This window comes from Anomaloglossus baeobatrachus, chromosome 3 (assembly GCF_048569485.1).
Source record: "Anomaloglossus baeobatrachus isolate aAnoBae1 chromosome 3, aAnoBae1.hap1, whole genome shotgun sequence".
Classification (NCBI taxonomy): domain Eukaryota; kingdom Metazoa; phylum Chordata; class Amphibia; order Anura; family Aromobatidae; genus Anomaloglossus; species Anomaloglossus baeobatrachus.
In genome coordinates, this window is record NC_134355.1 from 485,828,938 (window position 1) to 485,847,823 (window position 18,886).

General features: G+C 43.9%; 1 protein-coding gene across 7 annotated transcripts in view; it reads left to right on the forward strand.

Annotated features, from left to right (window-relative positions):
* TNIK (TRAF2 and NCK interacting kinase) overlaps positions 1 to 18,886 on the forward strand; it is a 434,420-nt gene that overhangs the window by 311,292 nt on the left and 104,242 nt on the right. For all 7 annotated transcript variants that reach the window (XM_075340626.1, XM_075340619.1, XM_075340622.1 and 4 more), the window contains exon 12: positions 169 to 373. In XM_075340626.1, coding sequence (XP_075196741.1) covers positions 169 to 373 — 205 coding nt within the window. The remainder of the gene's footprint in view (positions 1 to 168; positions 374 to 18,886) is intronic.

The window sequence follows — 18,886 nt, forward strand, 5'->3', positions numbered from 1 at the left end:
TGGACCCCCAGAAGTTTAGTGATGTTATAGTTTAGTGATATGGGAATGCCTCTTTAAAATTGTTCATTAATATGTATTTTACTCCACATTAATATGCTCTCCCCTCCCCCAAATACCTTTTAATTGATCTAATCTTCTTTTGGGGACGGCTTGTTTTTTGTTCTTTAGCTCCATTTTAAACCTACCTGGGGAGTCCACTCTTAGACGAGATTTTTTGAGGCTGCAGTTGGCTAACAAGGAGCGTTCAGAAGCCCTCCGACGTCAGCAACTGGAACAGCAGCAACGTGAGAATGAAGAGCACAAACGCCAACTTCTGGCGGAGAGACAAAAACGTATCGAAGAGCAAAAAGAACAAAGGCGACGTTTAGAAGAGGTACGTATTTTTCCTCTTGTGTTAAAATGAATGTGCAGTTTCTTAGGCTGCTTTCACACATCCGGTTTTTGCAGTGCGGCTCAATCCGGCTCAAAAACCTATGCAACGGATGCGGCGAAAAAAAACTGATCCGTTGCATACATTTTTCCATGCGGCCCGTCCGTTTTTTGATGGATGCGGCTTGATACTGAGCATGCGCAGTTCAAAAAACCGCATCCGCCGGCCGGATGTGTTTTTTGCCGCAGGACGCCGCATCCGGCATCCATAGGCTTGCATTGTAAATCGCGCCGCACAAAAAAAGTGCCAGGCAACGTTCCATACGGCGCTAATGCAAGTCTATGCGGGAAAAAACGCAACCGGCGGCAAAAAAAAAAAACGGTTGCGTTTTTTCTGCAGAGTGCCGTATTGTGCCGCTCAGCAAAAACCGGATGTGTGAAAGCAGCCTAAGGGTAATGGTTTAGTAAATCTTAAAAATCAATATTGTGTTATTGTAATATTTTTATCTGGAAAAGTGCATTTTAGAAACTGTTGTGACCATCACACTGGAGTTTTTTGTTACAGTTTATCGTGCGGTTTGTTGCCCAAATCTATACGTCTATTCTTATGCCAGCAAAGTCAATGAGAACTCTGAAGTGCTGTGCGCACATTTCTTCTTTTTTCTTTGCAGTTTTGAGTGTAGAAAAAAAATCTGCAGCATGTCAATTGTTGGTACTTTTTTCCCCTGTGTTTTTTAGCTCTTCCAGGCATTGCTTTAACAAAAAACAAATTGCACAAAAACGTGTGCGTTTTTCTGCCACAAGATGCGTTTTTTGGTATGTTTCTGCCACAAGGTGTGTTTTTGGATGTAGAAAATTTCTGCAGATAATCTGCAGTGTGTGCACATACCCTTACAATAATGCTAAACCTTTTTAGTAACTAAACCTTTCTTTAATTATTGATTAGTTTTTGCATAGCTATGTATCTTTGTCATATAATTCAGTTCCTTACTTTGCTTCGTTCTCTCTAAAACACCATGCTGCAATTGCTGTTTAAATTCGTAGTTCATGCTCTTTTAGGAGCTGCCGTGAACTGCTGCTCTGTGGGGACACCTACTCGAACACTATTTACAAACACTCTCCCTGCCTGAGCACAGGGGAGTGGAGCAGTGAAGATCACCTGGGGGGTTGTTTGTAAATAGTGTTTTGAGTGCAAATTCTTTCTAAAGCAGCAGTTCAGAGTGGTATCTAAAAGAGCATAAGTAAGTACCAAAAACAGCACTTCCAGCATAGTGTTTGAGAGAGAAGGAAGCAATGTTACAAAGATTCAGAAGTTTTCAAACACTGATTTAATAATTAAATGTTTACTTACACTTTAACTAAACTGCCGCTTGCAGCACATAAAGATATTTATTTTTTAATAAAATCCAGTAAATCGCTGTTCCGGTCACCTGACCACTGCACTCAGTCATAGGGGATACATATCCAAAGACTGGGAAGTGAATGCATCCAGTCCTGGTAACGCCAACCTATTGGATTGTAGTTGATCCAGGTGGCTATAGCTTGTGAGTATGCATAATGTTGTTTGGAATATTTTGTTTAGAAGACAAACAACCATTTTAACTTGTGTCCTGGTTGATTTGTAGATCCTTGTGAATACCGTTTAGTGTATTGGCTAGCTCATGACGTGATCCGTTTTCGGTTACCGTCTATAACTACAATATATCAATTGATAAGACTACTGGTTTTCTTGACTTTTTCATATGTGTAGTTTGCAGGTAAAGCTTTTTGTATGTTAGTTTTATAAATAGTTTATATGGTTGTGAATATAAAAAGCACCTAGCTCTGTTATTGTGATAAAGCAGTAATTTAAGGGGATGCCTATCGGAAAGCAGCACTAATCATGAATGAACTGTCCTCCCTGTGCTTCACAAATTGCCATATACTGTGGGTTGCACAACTTCAATCATCCAAAAATAAAAATATAGTAAAGTGGCTGCGACACAGAAATTAAAATATGATTTCTAAAACAAAGCATTGCAGATTGCATCTCTTGGAGATACTGAAAGCTGAACAGACTCCATTCTGGGGCTGGTTATTCTCCGAGCATTAGCCATTACCGCGGCATTATATACCTACTTTATGTCCCTCTACTGGCAATTGGCTTTTCTAAGCACAGGAAGCAGTGGGGGCTGTAGTTGCTGTTCGGCACATGCTTGACAAGATGTCCTTTCTGATAAGCACTCAGGCGAAGCCGCTGCCCGTCAACAGGAAGTCGAGAGGGTGATTACTTTACAAATGCATGAGTGTTGTCAAGTACCATTTCGGTACTGCTCATGTCTTAGTGTAGAAGTGAATATTTACATATAGACTGGAGATATAGATTGGAAATATATTAGATGTATCTGATTGGCTCAAGTACAGATAAAATGTACTATTTTATGATGCCCTAGTGCTCTGAAATCTCAAGTGTGAACATGTATATGGTGTTTAGGATGATAGAAGATGACCCAGGTCTATAGATTTTCTGGAACGTCAGAAGATAGCGCTATTTTTTTTTACCAGTAGCACATGATATCGTTCCATTAATGTATCATTGTACGATGGGAGCATAAAGTGCGAATCACCACTATACAATGACACTGGAGACTCTGAGCCATACATTTTCTTTAGGTTTGAATACTTCAGAGTGAAAATTGGATTATATCCAGAAAACCTCTAAAGGTAGTGAATACATGAGAGGGCAGCAACGTTCCAGTAGATGGAGGTGGCTGAAGAAGGGGGGGTTGTTGACATAGGAGGAAATGCCTATAGCAAATAAAGGAAAAAGAAGAGTTGATGCGTGGTGGAGTATTGAGCAGTGGTGAGCACGCTCGCTCATCACTACTCTTCAACCTATAAGTACCTCATCTGTGTGTGTGGTCCGCTTTATTAGAGTGTCACAACTGTACATATTTCATGTAGTGTGCTTAAGGGGACACTAGGGCAGGGTGGGCAATGAATTTCCTGAGGAGCCACATGAAAGACCTTGACTGTTGAGGAGGCCCGAGCCAATAGGTTGAAATTAATTCTGCTCAATATTAATATGAATTATTATTTTATATTAATAATTGTATCACTTAATAATGAGCAAAATTAAGTATGCGGACATCCCCATATATACTGTATGAGCCCACACATCGCCCTATATACCGTATGTGTTCACACACTGTCCCTATGTACAGTATGTGTCCACACACAGCTCCATATATACTGTATGAACCCACTTACAGGCCACTGTATACAATGAGCCTCCATACAGCCCCCCTATATACAGTGTGTCCACATGCAGCCCCCTAATTACAGTATGTGTCCAAACACAATCCACTATATATAGTTTGAGAATCTTATATACAGTATATCATAAACTCACAAACTGTCCCTCTGTATATAGCATGAGCTCTCACACAGCCCTCTCTATACAGTGAGTCCTCACACTGCCCTCTTATATACAGTATGAGCCCCCACGCAGCCCGCTATATATAGTATTAACCTACAGTTACCCTTTATACAACAGGAGCCTCACATAGTCCCCCTATATACATGAGCCCCCACATAACTCCCTATGTACAGCATGAGCCCCACATAGTCCCCCTATGTACAATATTAGCTCCTAAATAGTCTTTTTATTCACAATGAGCCCCTACATAGCCCCTTATGTACAGAATGAACCCCCACATAGTCTCTTTATATTCAGTTATGTACCCACACATAGCCCCTAATATACACTGAGCCTGCACATAGTCTTTCATATACAATTTGAACCTCCAATAGTCCTCTATATACAGTATGAGCTACCACAGTCTCATATACAATATGCTTCCCCAGTGACCGCTAAATACAGTATGAACTGACAGCCTCCCTATATACAATATGAGCCCCCACATAGCCGCCTCTATTCTGTATCAGTCCTCACATAGCCCCCTATAAACAGTATGAGCATCTCTATATACCCCTTGAGTCCTCACATAGTCCCCCTATTTATAGTAGGAGCCCCAAAATGATATCCTTATACAGTATGAGCCCACAAATTGTTTCCTTATGCACAGTATGAGCTCCCACATAGCCCTCCCATGTTTAGTGCCTTGCAAAAGCCTCCTTGGCTTTTTACCTGTTTTGTTACATTACAACCTGTGTTTAAATATCTTTGTAATCCGATTTGTTTGAGATCCATCAGCACTAAATAGTCTAAGTTGGGAAAGTGAAGTGAAAGAAATATAGGCAAAAATTAAAGTTATGGGATAAAATAAATAAAAACTACCGTGCACATATGTATTCACCCCTTCACCCTTTTACTATGAAACCTATAAAAATTTCTGGTGTAGGCAACTGATTTCATAAGTCACATGCTTAGTGAAAGGAAGTCCGCCTATGTGCAATCTAAGTGTCCCGGGGTCTGTCAGTATATACACACCTATTCTGAAACAGCTGCAACACCATTAAACAAGGGGCATCACAAATCAAACAACACCATGAAGACCAGGGAGATCTCCAAACAAGTCAGAGACAAAGTTGTTGAGAAGTACAAGTCAGATTTGGGTTCGAAACAGATATCCCAATCTTTGATGATGCTATGGAGCACCATCAAATTCATTATCCTCAAATGGGATGAATATGGTACCACTACAAACTTGCTAAGAGAGGGCCACCTACCAAAACTCTCAGCCTGAGCAAGGAGAGTATTAATCATAGAGGTATCACAGACACTTGGTAAGCCTGAAGGAGCTGCAGGGTTCCCAAGCAGAGACTGGAGTATCTGTCCATATGACCAGAATAAGTCGTACACCACGTAGAACTGGCCTTTAAGGAAGAGTGGACAGAAAAAAGCCTTTACTTGCAGACAAAAATTGGAAGGCTCATTTTGATTTTTGTCAAAAGACATGTGTGAGATGCCCCCCAAATGTATGGAGGAAGGTGCTATGGTCAGATGAGGCCAAAATTGAACCAAGGTGTGTCTGTCACCAAACTAATACAGCTCATCAGCCCAAGAATACCACCATACTCACAGTAAAACTTGATGGTAGCAGCATCATGTTGTTAGGCTGTTTCTCAGCAGCAAAGACAGGGAAAATGGTCCTAGTCAGTACAAGATGGATGGTGTGAAATACAGGGATATTCTTGAGCAAAACCTGTTTTAGTCCATCAGTGATTCAAGACTGGGATGGAGGTTCACCCTCCAACAAGACAATGACACTCAGCATACTAAAGCAACACTCAAGGGATTTAAGTTTAAATGTATTAGAATGGCCTAGTGGAAGCCCATACCTTAACCCAATTGAGAATCTGTGGTGAAACTTGAAAATTGCTGTTTACCAGAGGAAACCTTCTTACTTAAAGCAGGTAGAGCAGTTTTGCCTTGAGGAATGGGCAAAAATACGAGTGGCAAGATATGGAAAGCTCATAGAGACTTATACAAAGCGACTTGCAGCTGTAATTGCTGCCAAAGTAAGCTCTACAAAGTACTGACTTTAGGTGAATAGTTACACTTTGAAGTTTTCAGTTATTTTTCATATTTGTTGTTTGCTTCACAATAAAAATAAAACTAAATGTTCACAGTTGAAGGCATGTTCATTACATCAGCTGATGCACATTTAAAAAAAAAAAAAACGTGAAATTCCAGGTTGAGAGGTAGCAAAACACAAAAAATGCCAAGGGGGTGAATACTTCCTCAAGGCTCTGAATAGTATGAGCTCCCACCTTGTCCCCTATATACAGTATGATCCCACATCATACTGTATAAGGGAGGCTGTGGTGGCTCATACTGTATATACGGTAGATAAACATAGAAAGAAAGATGGAGCTTGCAAGGCAGTTAGTGTAAAAATATCCAAAATTTTATTATACAAATTTCTTATTATATTAAAATAGTTTCAATCCATATAGAAAAAGTACATATGCAGTGCTAATAGAGAACAAGGTGAATTACCACACATAAGTGGGAAAGCAGAAGGGATAACACCCCAAGTAGACCTAAATAACTAGCAAGGGCAAAGGGTCATAAATAAGCGTAAGTGGCTGGCTAATACCTATGGCGTCTCTGTCCTGGCGGGAAACGTAATTATATATAGCCAAATCAGCATAGATCCCTAAGGCAGGACAGAGATTCCAAGAATCAAGCCAATCATGAAAAAAGTCACAAAACAATGACTAAAAAATGTGGCGCCTCCACCCTGACCGGGCACATGAAGTTGTGCAGCCAATTCGGCACAAGTCCGTTTAAACAGGGCAGGGGTCACCAGTAACAAGCCAGTCACATACAAAAGACCCTAAGAACCCATAACTTACACATAGTTAAGAAGGGGGGTGAACACCAGAGCGTCCCACGACAGTGCAAGGAGCCTTCCTACGCGTGTTTCGCACGGATTACATCTGCTGGCTTCATCAGGGAAGGTATACGGCAATTGCCGTTCAAGGACCTTATATCGGAAGTCGCGAGACTTCATTGGACTGACCAGGACCTGGAAAATGTGTCCCAGCCAATCGGATCCCCGCCGACGCACACGCGCACCGCGCGCCCAACGTCACACGCCCCTCAGCCGTCCAATGGGAGAGGAAGCCCGGAGCACAGCACACGTGCTCCAAAGCCACCCCCACCCAGTAAGGACGGCCAAGGGGCGGGCAAGGAAGGCGAGCGGCGCGCACGGGTCACGGAGATCAGAGGGCGGGACACAGCTCCCAGCTAGAGTCCGTCAATCAGCCATCGGGTTGCCATGGCGGCGCGTATGCCAAAGCACGGCAAAAGTCCGCATCACGTCCCCGGCAATCCAGTGAGGGGGGACGCGGCGGACCCCCGGGCCCAGGGGTCCGCAACATCCACCCCCACCAAAGAGGACGCCGGGCAAGCAGCGGGGACAGGATACCGCGCGATGGGAACGCGCACAGCAACCAGAGGGCGGGACAGGCTAATAGCTGGAAATGAAAAATGTGAGCAATCAATAAGTATCCTTGCCATCCCATAAATACGACCACAGAAATGAGATAACAATGGCATCAGTCATATTACATAAAAACAAGAAACAGGAGAATTATTATGCAGAGATCTTCTTAAAGTGACAGTACGTCCATGTCCTAAGGGAATCATGTGCGGACAATTTTTCCAAAAATCGATGTCAGGTCCAAGTCCGACATGTAGATCACAATGGATAATAACTAGACAAGGTCCTATGAAGGCAAGAGAATTAAATTAGGAACACTGAAAATTAATAATGGGGCCAAAAAGAAACCTGATAAAAAATAATTAAAAATATCCCTTAAATTAAAAAGGAAGGGAATGGTGCAGTACATGACAAGAGCCACTCATAGAAACGAGGCAAAGTTTAGAGCCTCATTAAGGCCCTTTGGTGTGACTGTGTCCAAAATGGTAATCCATTTCAGTTCACGTTGGGCCAAAAGCTTTTTGACATTTCCCCCCCTAATCCCACAGTGAATCACGTCAACACCCCTGACCATAAAAGATCTAGGGTTGCATCCATGAACCAATTTGAAGTGGCGCGGTATAGTTTTTAATTCTGCCACATTGGTCGCTGTGGTTGCCGCCCGAATGTCCCTCACATGCTCCCTTACTCTTACTCTTAATTCCCTTGATGTCATACCTATATAGATCTTATTACAATCACATGTTGCATAGTAGATGACGTTGATGGTAGTACAAGAGATATGTTCTCTTATAGGGAAGCTTTTTCTCCCATCACTAGTATGGAAAGAGGAGCAGCGAGAGACATTCGGGCAGGAAACACAGCGACCACAGGGAAAGCAACCTTTGATGGGTCCAGACGAGCCAAAAGGACTACTGGTCACTGGTGGTATATAATGGCTTTTGACCAAGTAGTCCTTAAGATTTTTACATCGCCTGGCGGTCATCAAAGGTACAGGGGGCAGACGTGATTTCAAAGTGGGATCTGATTGAAGGATCGGCCAGAATTTAGTTAGAATTTCTCTCATCTCCTGCCATTTAACATTAAATGTTGAGATGAACCTTATATTTTCCACAGGCCTGATTTCACCTCTCCTCCCATGAAGCAGATCATCCCTAGACACCGATCTTGCTCTCTGATAAGCTTGTTTCAGAGTGCGGTTCCCATAACCTCTGTTTTTGAACCTCATCCTCAAATCATCTGCCTGTTGTTTAAAAACGTTGTCCTGAGAGCAGAGTCGTCTCATCCTGAGATATTGACCAATTGGGATGGCACGTACAGTGGAGTTGGTGTGAGCAGAGGTGGCATAGAGTAGGGAGTTTACAGACGTCGGTTTTCTGTACACATCCGTCTGCAAAGCCCCAAACTCATCTGCAGTAATTTTAATATCCAAAAACTCAACTCCACTGTCACTAAAACTATATGTCAATTTGATGTTGTAATTATTTGTGTTGAGCTGGTCCATGAAACACCTGAGTTGAGAGATGGTACCCTGCCAGATGATCAATAGATCATCAATGTATCTCACCCACATTGACACCATGGGGGCGGCCCATGCACCTCCGTCAACAAACAAACCCCTCTCCCAAAAACCGAGGAAGAGGTTTGCGTACGAAGGCGCACAGGCCGCGCCCATAGCGGTCCCCCGCCTCTGCAGATAGAATCTATCCTTAAAGACGAAGAAATTGTGGGTGAGTACATAGTCAAGAAGTTCCAGGACCAGCTCACAAGTGCGTCCATCCCAATTACTCATACCCAAGAAAAAACAAGCTGCTCTCAGGCCGTCGTCGTGGCCGATACACGTGTATAAAGACTCTATATCGGCCACCACCAAGAGGGTCCCTGGGTCCACATGAACCCCATCAAGTCTATTGAGAACCTCGGTCGTATCCCTAACATAGGATGGAAGGGTCTCCACCAGGGGTTTTAAGTAATAATCAATAAACTGGCAGATGGGACTACATAACCCCTCCATCCCTGAAACGATGGGCCGACCGGGTGGATTGATGGGGTCCTTGTGGACCTTGGGCAATAGGTAAAAGGTTGGAATTTTAGGATATTTTACAAATAACCCATCAAAGACCCCCTTGGTAATAATCCCTTGGTCTAAGGCATCATTGAGGATGAGGTACAATTGGGCAGAGAATGAGATCAAAGGTGAGGAGTCCAATCTACTATATGTCTCTCTGTCTCTCAGCTGCCTGTGGGCCTCCCTTTCATAGAGATCCACTGGCCAAACCACGACATTACCCCCCTTGTCTGCAGCCTTGAATATGACGTCCTTCATATCGCCCAGTTCTCTCAAGGCTTTCCTTTGGACTGCAGTTAAATTGTCCCGTGATCGGCGAGTGGAGATGTTACGCAGATTTTCACTAACAAGGCGAGTAAAAATCTCCACCGCCGGGCATAGAGACAAAGGGGGGAAAGTCGTGGATCTAGGCCTCAAAGAGGTGGGAAACTCACCTGGCAGCTGAGATGGTAATTCTTCTGAGAGATCCTCCAAAATTTGTGTCGCACTTTGTCCCATAGCAAGATCGGTGTCTCCTGTCGGTGATTTAGAATGTAACTTATGAAGGATCAGCTTCCGGGAGAAAAGGTGAAGATCCTTCAAAGCTGTGAACAAATCAAAGGTGTTAGTGGGGGAAAAAGTCAAACCCTTACTCAACACCTGTAGTTGTGCCGTTGACAAAGTATATTTCGACAGGTTAATTACCTGGGGGCCTTCGCCCGAACCAATATCTTTAGGTCTGCCGGCACCCCTCTTTTTGGGTTGACGTAGTCTATTGTCCCAAGACATTTGGCTCTGATTACCCCTTCCAGATATAGTAGTACTGCCGGATAGACCACTTTCTTCGCCTGATGTGCAGGAGGAGATGGAGCCTGATCTTGATCCCCCACAACGTGGGCGTTGATATGGTTTAAATCTATCACTACCCCTCCATTTGTACATCTTATTCTGACGTCTGTCATCCAAATCTCTCTGTAGTTTCCGGATCTTAGTATCTTGAACCTCTTTACTCAATTTCTCAATTTCCAAGTCAAGACCCTCATTAAACTTATTAATTGCTATTGTTGTCATGTTTTTTTCTATATCAATCTGCAAAGAATTAATATCACCTTCTAAAGTAGCAAGGGTCTCCTTATTCAACCCAATTAAGAGTTGAAGAAATTGCTTGGAGCAGTCAGAGGCGGCAGTCTCCCATTTACTTTTAAACTCATCATTCTGAATGGGGAACGAGGGAAAGACTTGAACTCGTAGTCCCCTCGGAATTAAACCGAGTTCCACATATCTCTCCAAAAAGGTACAATTAAGCCAAATCCTAGTCCGCTTCTTGAGTAGCTCCGTCATCTTATTGCACAAATCCCTAGTACATGCACCATTACTTTCCAAAACCCCTGTGGGTTCACCTTTTAGCACCTCGTTAATTTTATTAAGCCACGCCTCCTCGCGGGCTTTAAAGTTCATCATTGTCCGAGACTGTGCTGTGGATAACACAAAAAAGACCATGAGACACAAGAACATTGAACCAAGGCACATCTCGCATCAAAAAATCAACGCCACTCCATATGGCACATAAACATAGAAAGAAAGATGGAGCTTGCAAGGCAGTTAGTGTAAAAATATCCAAAATTTTATTATACAAATTTCTTATTATATTAAAATAGTTTCAATCCATATAGAAAAAGTACATATGCAGTGCTAATAGAGAACAAGGTGAATTACCACACATAAGTGGGAAAGCAGAAGGGATAACACCCCAAGTAGACATAAATAACTAGCAAGGGCAAAGGGTCATAAATAAGCGTAAGTGGCTGGCTAATACCTATGGCGTCTCTGTCCTGGCGGGAAACGTAATTATATATAGCCAAATCAGCATAGATCCCTAAGGCAGGACAGAAATTCCAAGAATCAAGCCAATCATGAAAAAAGTCACAAAACAATGACTAAAAAATGTGGCGCCTCCACCCTGACCGGGCACATGAAGTTGTGCAGCCAATTCGGCACAAGTCCGTTTAAACAGGGCAGGGGTCACCAGTAACAAGCCAGTCACATACAAAAGACCCTAAGAACCCATAACTTACACATAGTTAAGAAGGGGGGTGAACACCAGAGCGTCCCACGACAGTGCAAGGAGCCTTCCTACGCGTGTTTCGCACGGATTACATCTGCTGGCTTCATCAGGGAAGGTATACGGCAATTGCCGTTCAAGGACCTTATATCGGAAGTCGCGAGACTTCATTGGACTGACCAGGACCTGGAAAATGTGTCCCAGCCAATCGGATCCCCGCCGACGCACACGCGCACCGCGCGCCCAACGTCACACGCCCCTCAGCCGTCCAATGGGAGAGGGAGCCCGGAGCACAGCACACGTGCTCCAAGGCCACCCCCACCCAGTAAGGACGGCCAAGGGGCGGGCAAGGAAGGCGAGCGGCGCGCACGGGTCACGGAGATCAGAGGGCGGGACACAGCTCCCAGCTAGAGTCCGTCAATCAGCCATCGGGTTGCCATGGCGGCGCGTATGCCAAAGCACGGCAAAAGTCCGCACCACGTCCCCGGCAATCCAGTGAGGGGGGACGCGGCGGACCCCCGGGCCCAGGGGTCCGCAACATCCACCCCCACCAAAGAGGACGCCGGGCAAGCAGCGGGGACAGGATACCGCGCGATGGGAACACGCACAGCAACCAGAGGGCGGGACATACGGTAGGTGGCTGAGTCCACAGCCTCCCTAAATAATGTATGAGCCCCTTATATACAGTGAGTCCCCATACAGCTCCCTATATACAGCATGATCCCCCCCCCCTCAACCATCCCCTATATACATCGAGTCCCCAAATGGTCTTTTTTTACACATTGAGCCCCCACATAGCTCCTATATACGGTCCGTGAGTCCGTATATAGCCCCTATACTTAGTATGAGCCGCCACAAAGCACTTCTATGTATAGCCACACAGCCCACACACATAGTAGAAAAAAAATCCAAACTACATACTCCCCTTGCTCCCCCTCCTGTTCCCCCGGTGCTCTGCTTTGGTCTCCAGTTCACGGACTCTCCGCACAGCAGAACCGATGCAGTGACGTCATCGCGTCTCGGTCACACACGGTCATTGGCTCCATTCTCCACCAATGTATTCCTGAGTATGCAGATAGCAGAGATATCAAGATGCCGGCAGGCCACTGTCTTCAGCCCTTCGGACAGCACTTAGCCCAAATCTGCACCAGGGTATTATGTTTCAGGCTCCACTGATTGTCCACTTCTACTTTTACAATTTGTAGGAATTATCAACTCGTTTTTAGTATGTTGATACATTCTCCACTGCCCAAAAAATAACACTGTCCCAAACTATTTGAACCACACTATCCCATACTAGTAATCTGCAGACTACTACACTAGATAGTAAATGATTGCAGCAATGATTTAATTATCTGATACTAAGAAATTTTAAAGAAATCCATATAGATGTTACTTAAAGGGCACCTGTCATGTAAAAAAAAACAATCCTGCAGATATGGTGTTAGGGTATGTGCGCACTAGGCGTTTTTTTTCACGCTGCGTTTTTATGTGCGTTTTTGTCTTAAAAAACGCACCCGCGGCAAAAAAAAAGCGTGCGTTTTTACCGCGTTTTTTGCTGCGTTTTTGCTCACTGCGCTTTTAATCAGTGAACAAATGCCATTAAAGATTGTTGATAAAAAAAAAAGGTCTGATGTCATTTCCTTCTTCAATATGTTCTTCATTGTATGCAGGAGAGCAGACAGCAGCTGCAGAACTACAAGGCTCAGCATCCTCCATCCAGGACTGTATGCAGGAGTTTTTTTGCCCCCCAAAAAAAAAAAAATGACATGGACTTCGCTATATTTTTGTATGCTAGTCAGGTACAGCAGGCAGGTGGGGGCTGCCCCCAACCCCCAGCTGCCTATTTGTACCCAGCTGGGAACCAATAATATAGGGAAGCCACTTTTTTTTTTTTTATTTCATGAAATAATTAAAAAAAAAAAAAAAATTACATAGGCTTCGCCCAATTTTTGAGTCCAGCCAGGTACAACTAGGCAGCTGGGGATTGGAATCCACAGTGCAGGGTGCTCATGCTTTCTGGGCACACCTGCTGCGAATTGCAATCCGCAGCCGCCTCAGAAAATGGCGCTTTCATAGAAGCGCCATCTTCTGGTGCTGTATCCAACTCTTCCAGCTGCCCTGATGCCGGGGTGGCTCGCTGGGTAATAATGGGGTTAGGGCTAGCTGTATATTATCAGCTGGCCCTAAGCCCGAAATTCATGGTGTCACGCCAATATTAGACATAGCCACCATGAATTTCTAGTAAAGATTAAAAAAAAAAACCCACAACACATAGAGAAATATTTTTATTAGAAATAAAACACAACACAATTAGTGACTCCATCTTTATTGAAATAAAGAACCCCCATCCTCCGCAGTAATCCTGGGTCAAGGGTCCTGCGCCGTCCAATCCGGATCCAATATCATCTGATCGGTTTGCTGGAAGGCAAAGCGATCAGATGATGTGTCAGGATCAAGGACGTGAATCACATCACACAGTAGCTGATTGTATAAAAGCCGATTATACAATCAGATGATGCATCAGTAGAAAAAAAAAAATACTGAGTCACGTCCGTGCTGATTACTGGCTGTTCCTTGAGCGATCGGATGAGAGTCTGATCCTGTCCCATCGCTGCAGGAGCTGCCGGTAATCAGCTGATGAAGTCTCCTGACGGCAGGATCAGCTGATAAGTTAAGCCGGCCGGGCGCTAAAAAGCCGGCGACACCGCGAGAATTACGATCAGCTGACGCGTCAGGTGACTGCATCAGGTGATCCATTGCCAGGTCCTGCAGGCATCATACGTGCCTGAGAGCACACACCCGGAGCGGCGGTACCAGGAGAGCAGCTGGGAGCGGACATGGCACCGGGAGTCTGCAGACAGGTGAGTATGACATTTTTTTTTCTACTGTTCACTTTTGTCTTCGCCGCTGCCTCCACCTCCCGCCCAGACATGACACCGCACGGCAGCAGACATGCACAGGACTGGAGGTGGAAGCGGCGGTGACGGTACCGGGAGGATTCACGCTTCTGTATTTACTGACAGAAGGAATCCTCTTCCTGTACACGTCACTTTACTACCCACCCCTTGCGTTTTATAGCTGCGTTTTTAGTCATAGAAACGCAGCTATATGCGTTTCTCATTGCGTTTTTGAACATCTCATTGAACTCAATGGGTGAAAAACGCAGAAATAATTGACATGCTGCGTTTTTGTGGTAACCACAAAAAACGTAGCTACAAAAAAACGCTGTGTGGGGACAGCAAAAATGAAAACTCATAGACATTGCTGGGGAAGCAATGTCACTGCGTTTTCAGCGCAAAAACGCGGTAAAAAACGCCGCTAAAAATGCAGCAAAAATGCCTAGTGCGCACAAGGCCTAAATCTGAAGATTAATACTGATCTGACACCGTGTGGCTGCCAGGAGGAAATTCTCTATATTCCTCCCAGCAGACTCGAATTTTCAGTCATAGAGGCATGGCCTGTGAGGTTTCAGTTATTGCTCTCTGCATAGTCAGCGGCAGCAGTAACTTTACCTCTGGCACTGACTGACAGCTGGCTCAGCATTGCATCAGTACAGAGAATGTTGTTTACCTGCAGATTCACCGCTTATCTGCAGGTTAATAGTGTTATTTTTACATGACAGGTTCCCTTTTAAATGTCTTGTAAACAGCAAGAGAAGTCAGTCGAATGTCAGAACTCGTGATGAGTGAGCGTTCTCGCCACTGCCCGTTACTCGATGGAGTGTAGGAGAGTTTGGGCAAGTACAATGGAAGTCAATGTTAAACTTATGTATTTTTAAACTCAAATGTTCGATTGAATAACAAGTAGTGGCGAGCGAGCACGCTCACTCATCACTAGTCACAACATTACGTGAGGAAGGAAACCGAAACCACATAGTACAGCCAAGTACTGCGACAGTAGATTTTGTGCATAATCTTATTACATTTGTACTAGTCTTTACGTAAATCTTAACCTAAAAGATTAGAAAGTGACCATTGGAGATGCAGGAACGTCAGTGGCCAATACTTCCCTTTTCATTATTGCATTACATGATAGTTTACACTTGTATGCTCTGTTTTTATCACTAAAACAGACCGTGGTAGGTCACAGATAGACATTTCCAGCCCTTTCTTCACAGCTTGCTGCCTTGTTGGTAATGGAGAGTCATTATCTTCTCAATGACTGATCTACATTTGTTACATTTATAGAGAACATCCTTGAAAAAGAAAATGATACCCCTTTTATTAAGACAACTGAGACAATAATAGGAGAGAAAACTACGGGGGTGACATTCTCTGCAGAATTAAGATCCTTAATTCATGCTACATTTTAGAACACCAGTTTTTGCCCACTGCTTTGGAGCTTTGCCTTCATCCCATCACTTTGCACAGTTTAGATTGAAACCATAAATGCGTACATGCGTCCATTCTTCAGGTGACTGCACTGCTTGGCTTTATAAAGGTTTATGTGGGTTTCATGGATTGGCATGTAAAGTAGTGCTCAATCTTCGTGAAAAAAACCCAAATCATCATTACTTTACCCACTGCTACTCCAGGGCCATCTATTTGCTGGTCTTCAGTGGCGTGACGTCCCAGCTGCAGCCAGTCACTGGGCTTAGCGGTGATGCCAGGGTAGACGGTGCCCAGTGACTTAACTTCATGGCCATGACGAGGCGATAACTAATGGTGATTTTGTTCTTTTCATGCAGCTTTAGGTTTGAAAAAGGAGCATTCCATTAATATTACTGATTATAGGGGGTCCTACCAGCAAAATACCCTTGAATCTGCTTTTAGGTAATAAGGGTATGTTCACAAACAGTTTTTTGCTGTGGAAAAATCCACACCCCTTTGACCTAGTTTTCAGTAATAATGCAGGTTTTTGACATGTATTTGAATAATCCACTACAATATCCTTGTAAAAACAACTGTGTGAACATACTTATTGTTTATTTGCATTATATATTGCAGTTTCCATTATATATTAATGTATTACTTAAATTCCCACTTGATAAATGTTGGCATTTTATATCCATATTTTACAGCATTATATTTCCTTATACCACATTTTACGTGTGACTTTTTTTCAGTTAGCAGTATGTTTTAACAAATTTGTATGACTATCCTTTTTATCCCTTGTAAGTCAATGTTTTGCTTTTGGACACAGATCTTCTGTGGGATCGTGTTCATCTGTGCATTTGTTCTATTTTGTGTCATCCAGATATCTTCAGTATTACAAAAACTGCATAAGGCCCTATGCACACGGTGCCTTTTTTTGCTGCGTTTTTGGGTGCCGTTTGTTCCCCAAAACTGCATGCAGTCCTTCCCCGCAAAGTCTATGAGATTTCAAAAAGACTGTGCGCACATTGCTTCTTTTTTCCTCGCAGTTTTAGTTGCAGAAAAAAGAAGCAGCATGTCAATTCTTTCTGCCTTTTTTGATTGAATATAGTTAAAAAGCGTCTGTGCAAAAACGCAGTGAAAAGCATTCTTTTTATACGTTTGTAAGGCCAACAGTTCGTTTTTCTGCCAGAGAGTGCATTTTTTGCTGAAGAAACAAAACTTCAGCATGCGAACATAGTCCAAGACAGATAATCTTTCCATTAAAACAAAGATACAGTCTATTCTACTTTTTCCTGTGATTTGTTATTTTAAAATAAAGGCCTAAGCCATTAAAATCGGAGAGAGTGGAATGCGATGTTTTATCGCATTCCACTCGGACCAATATTAGCCTATGTCCCAGCACCCATGAGCGATTATTTTCTCAGCCCCAATCAGACCGAGAAAACAATCGCTGCATGCTGCGGGTGCAATGCGAGTCTTGTTTCTCTCGCACCCATTCAAGTCTATGGGGCGAAAGAAAAATCACACTGCACTCGCAGTACACCGGTGTACCGCGAGTGCATAGCGAGAATGGCAGTAGCCGGCAACAGAGTAGAGAGGGAGATAAATCCCTCCCCCTCCACAGCGCCGGTCCGCCCCCTGCATCTGAGGTCCGATCGCATGATTGGACCTCAGTCGCATTGACACTCGCATGACACTCGGCTCCTGCTATGCTACCAGCGTGGGCCGAGTGTCATGCGATGATCGCAGTAGATCCCCGTGTGGCCCCGGCCAAAGGTGTTGTCTCAAGATGAATTTAGAGGACTGTACCACCCCCCGCGTTCCCGAGACTACTGAAGATTGACAGTTCAGGCTAATGGCATAGTCTTGCCACTGGTCCGGGGCTGCTAGCAGCGGTGGCAGCAGCAGCTTTTGGCTCCTTAGCTTGATAAAAGGGACACTGAGGCAAGTCAGATCGAGCGATCTGGCAAAATTAGAGAGACACAAGCCAACAGGCATAGTGCCTATTTGTGATGTGTGCGCCTTGTCTAAGTAATCGGCCTTGCTGGGAATGTAGGATGGCTGGTAACCTAGGCAACGAGCTGTAAACTATATAGAGAGGATTTTTAGTGAGAGGTAAACTGCAAAGTTGCATGTTTTTACTAGCATTTTTCAATTTTACCTCTTTATGTAGTTGAGACAATCCTGATATACATTTTAAAACCTTATAGATAATTTCTATGATGGATTGGAGAAAATAATTTACTCTCCTGTTATTAATGTTACTAAAGAGGTTGCTGTAATTTTCTGTCATGTATGCGTAAGTCTCTCCATCATGACTGCCTATGACTATGTGCCCACGGGACTATGTACCCGCAGATTTTGCTGCGGAAAACCTGCGGATTTTCTGGATTTTCTAGATAAATCGGCAGGTTTCAGCAAGAACAGGCACTCCCCATGTTATCCTATGGGACATGGGGAGTGCTGTGTCCATGCTGCAGTATGTGCGGCTGCGGAATATGCTGCGGGCCGCACATAATTGCATGTCAATTATTCCTGCAGAAATACCTGAGGAAATCCTGTCTCTCCACTATGGAGATAGAGGCCGGGACTTCCGCAGGTAAGCCGCATGAATGTCCACAGGTTTACCGCAGATATTTCACTGGAATCCCACAGCTATGCATAGCTGCGGATTTCGGGGATCAGCTGCGGGAAACCTGCAGACATACCTGCGGCTATATCCGCAGGTATATAGTCCCGTGAGCACATAGACTATATGTGTAAGTCTACATTGCTCATACTTGTGACAGTATAGATTTAATATTGTTTTTGTAATTAAACATTGATTTGGGAATGGCCTCATTGTCATACAGCACACTACATGCAGTGGACCTGTCCTAATATAACACTGCACTGCTCTCCAGTGGCCGGATCACCAAAGTACACTGCATGTCATATCGTCCAGCACCTCGCAAATGAGGCTTCATAGCGCCTCTGTTCAAAAATCACAAGGACGCTTTAAAATGCATCTGATTTGTTTGTAGCTGAAAGATCTGCTGAACTCAGGCCTCTGTGGCTTTTATTCAAGGATATACGGATTTTCTGATAATGAGTATTTTTAGTGTTTTCTTCTCCATCCACTCCTTTTGTACTCCTTAATACAGTTACAGTTGTGCTCAAAAGTTTACATACCCCAGCAGATTTTTTTTTGCTTTCT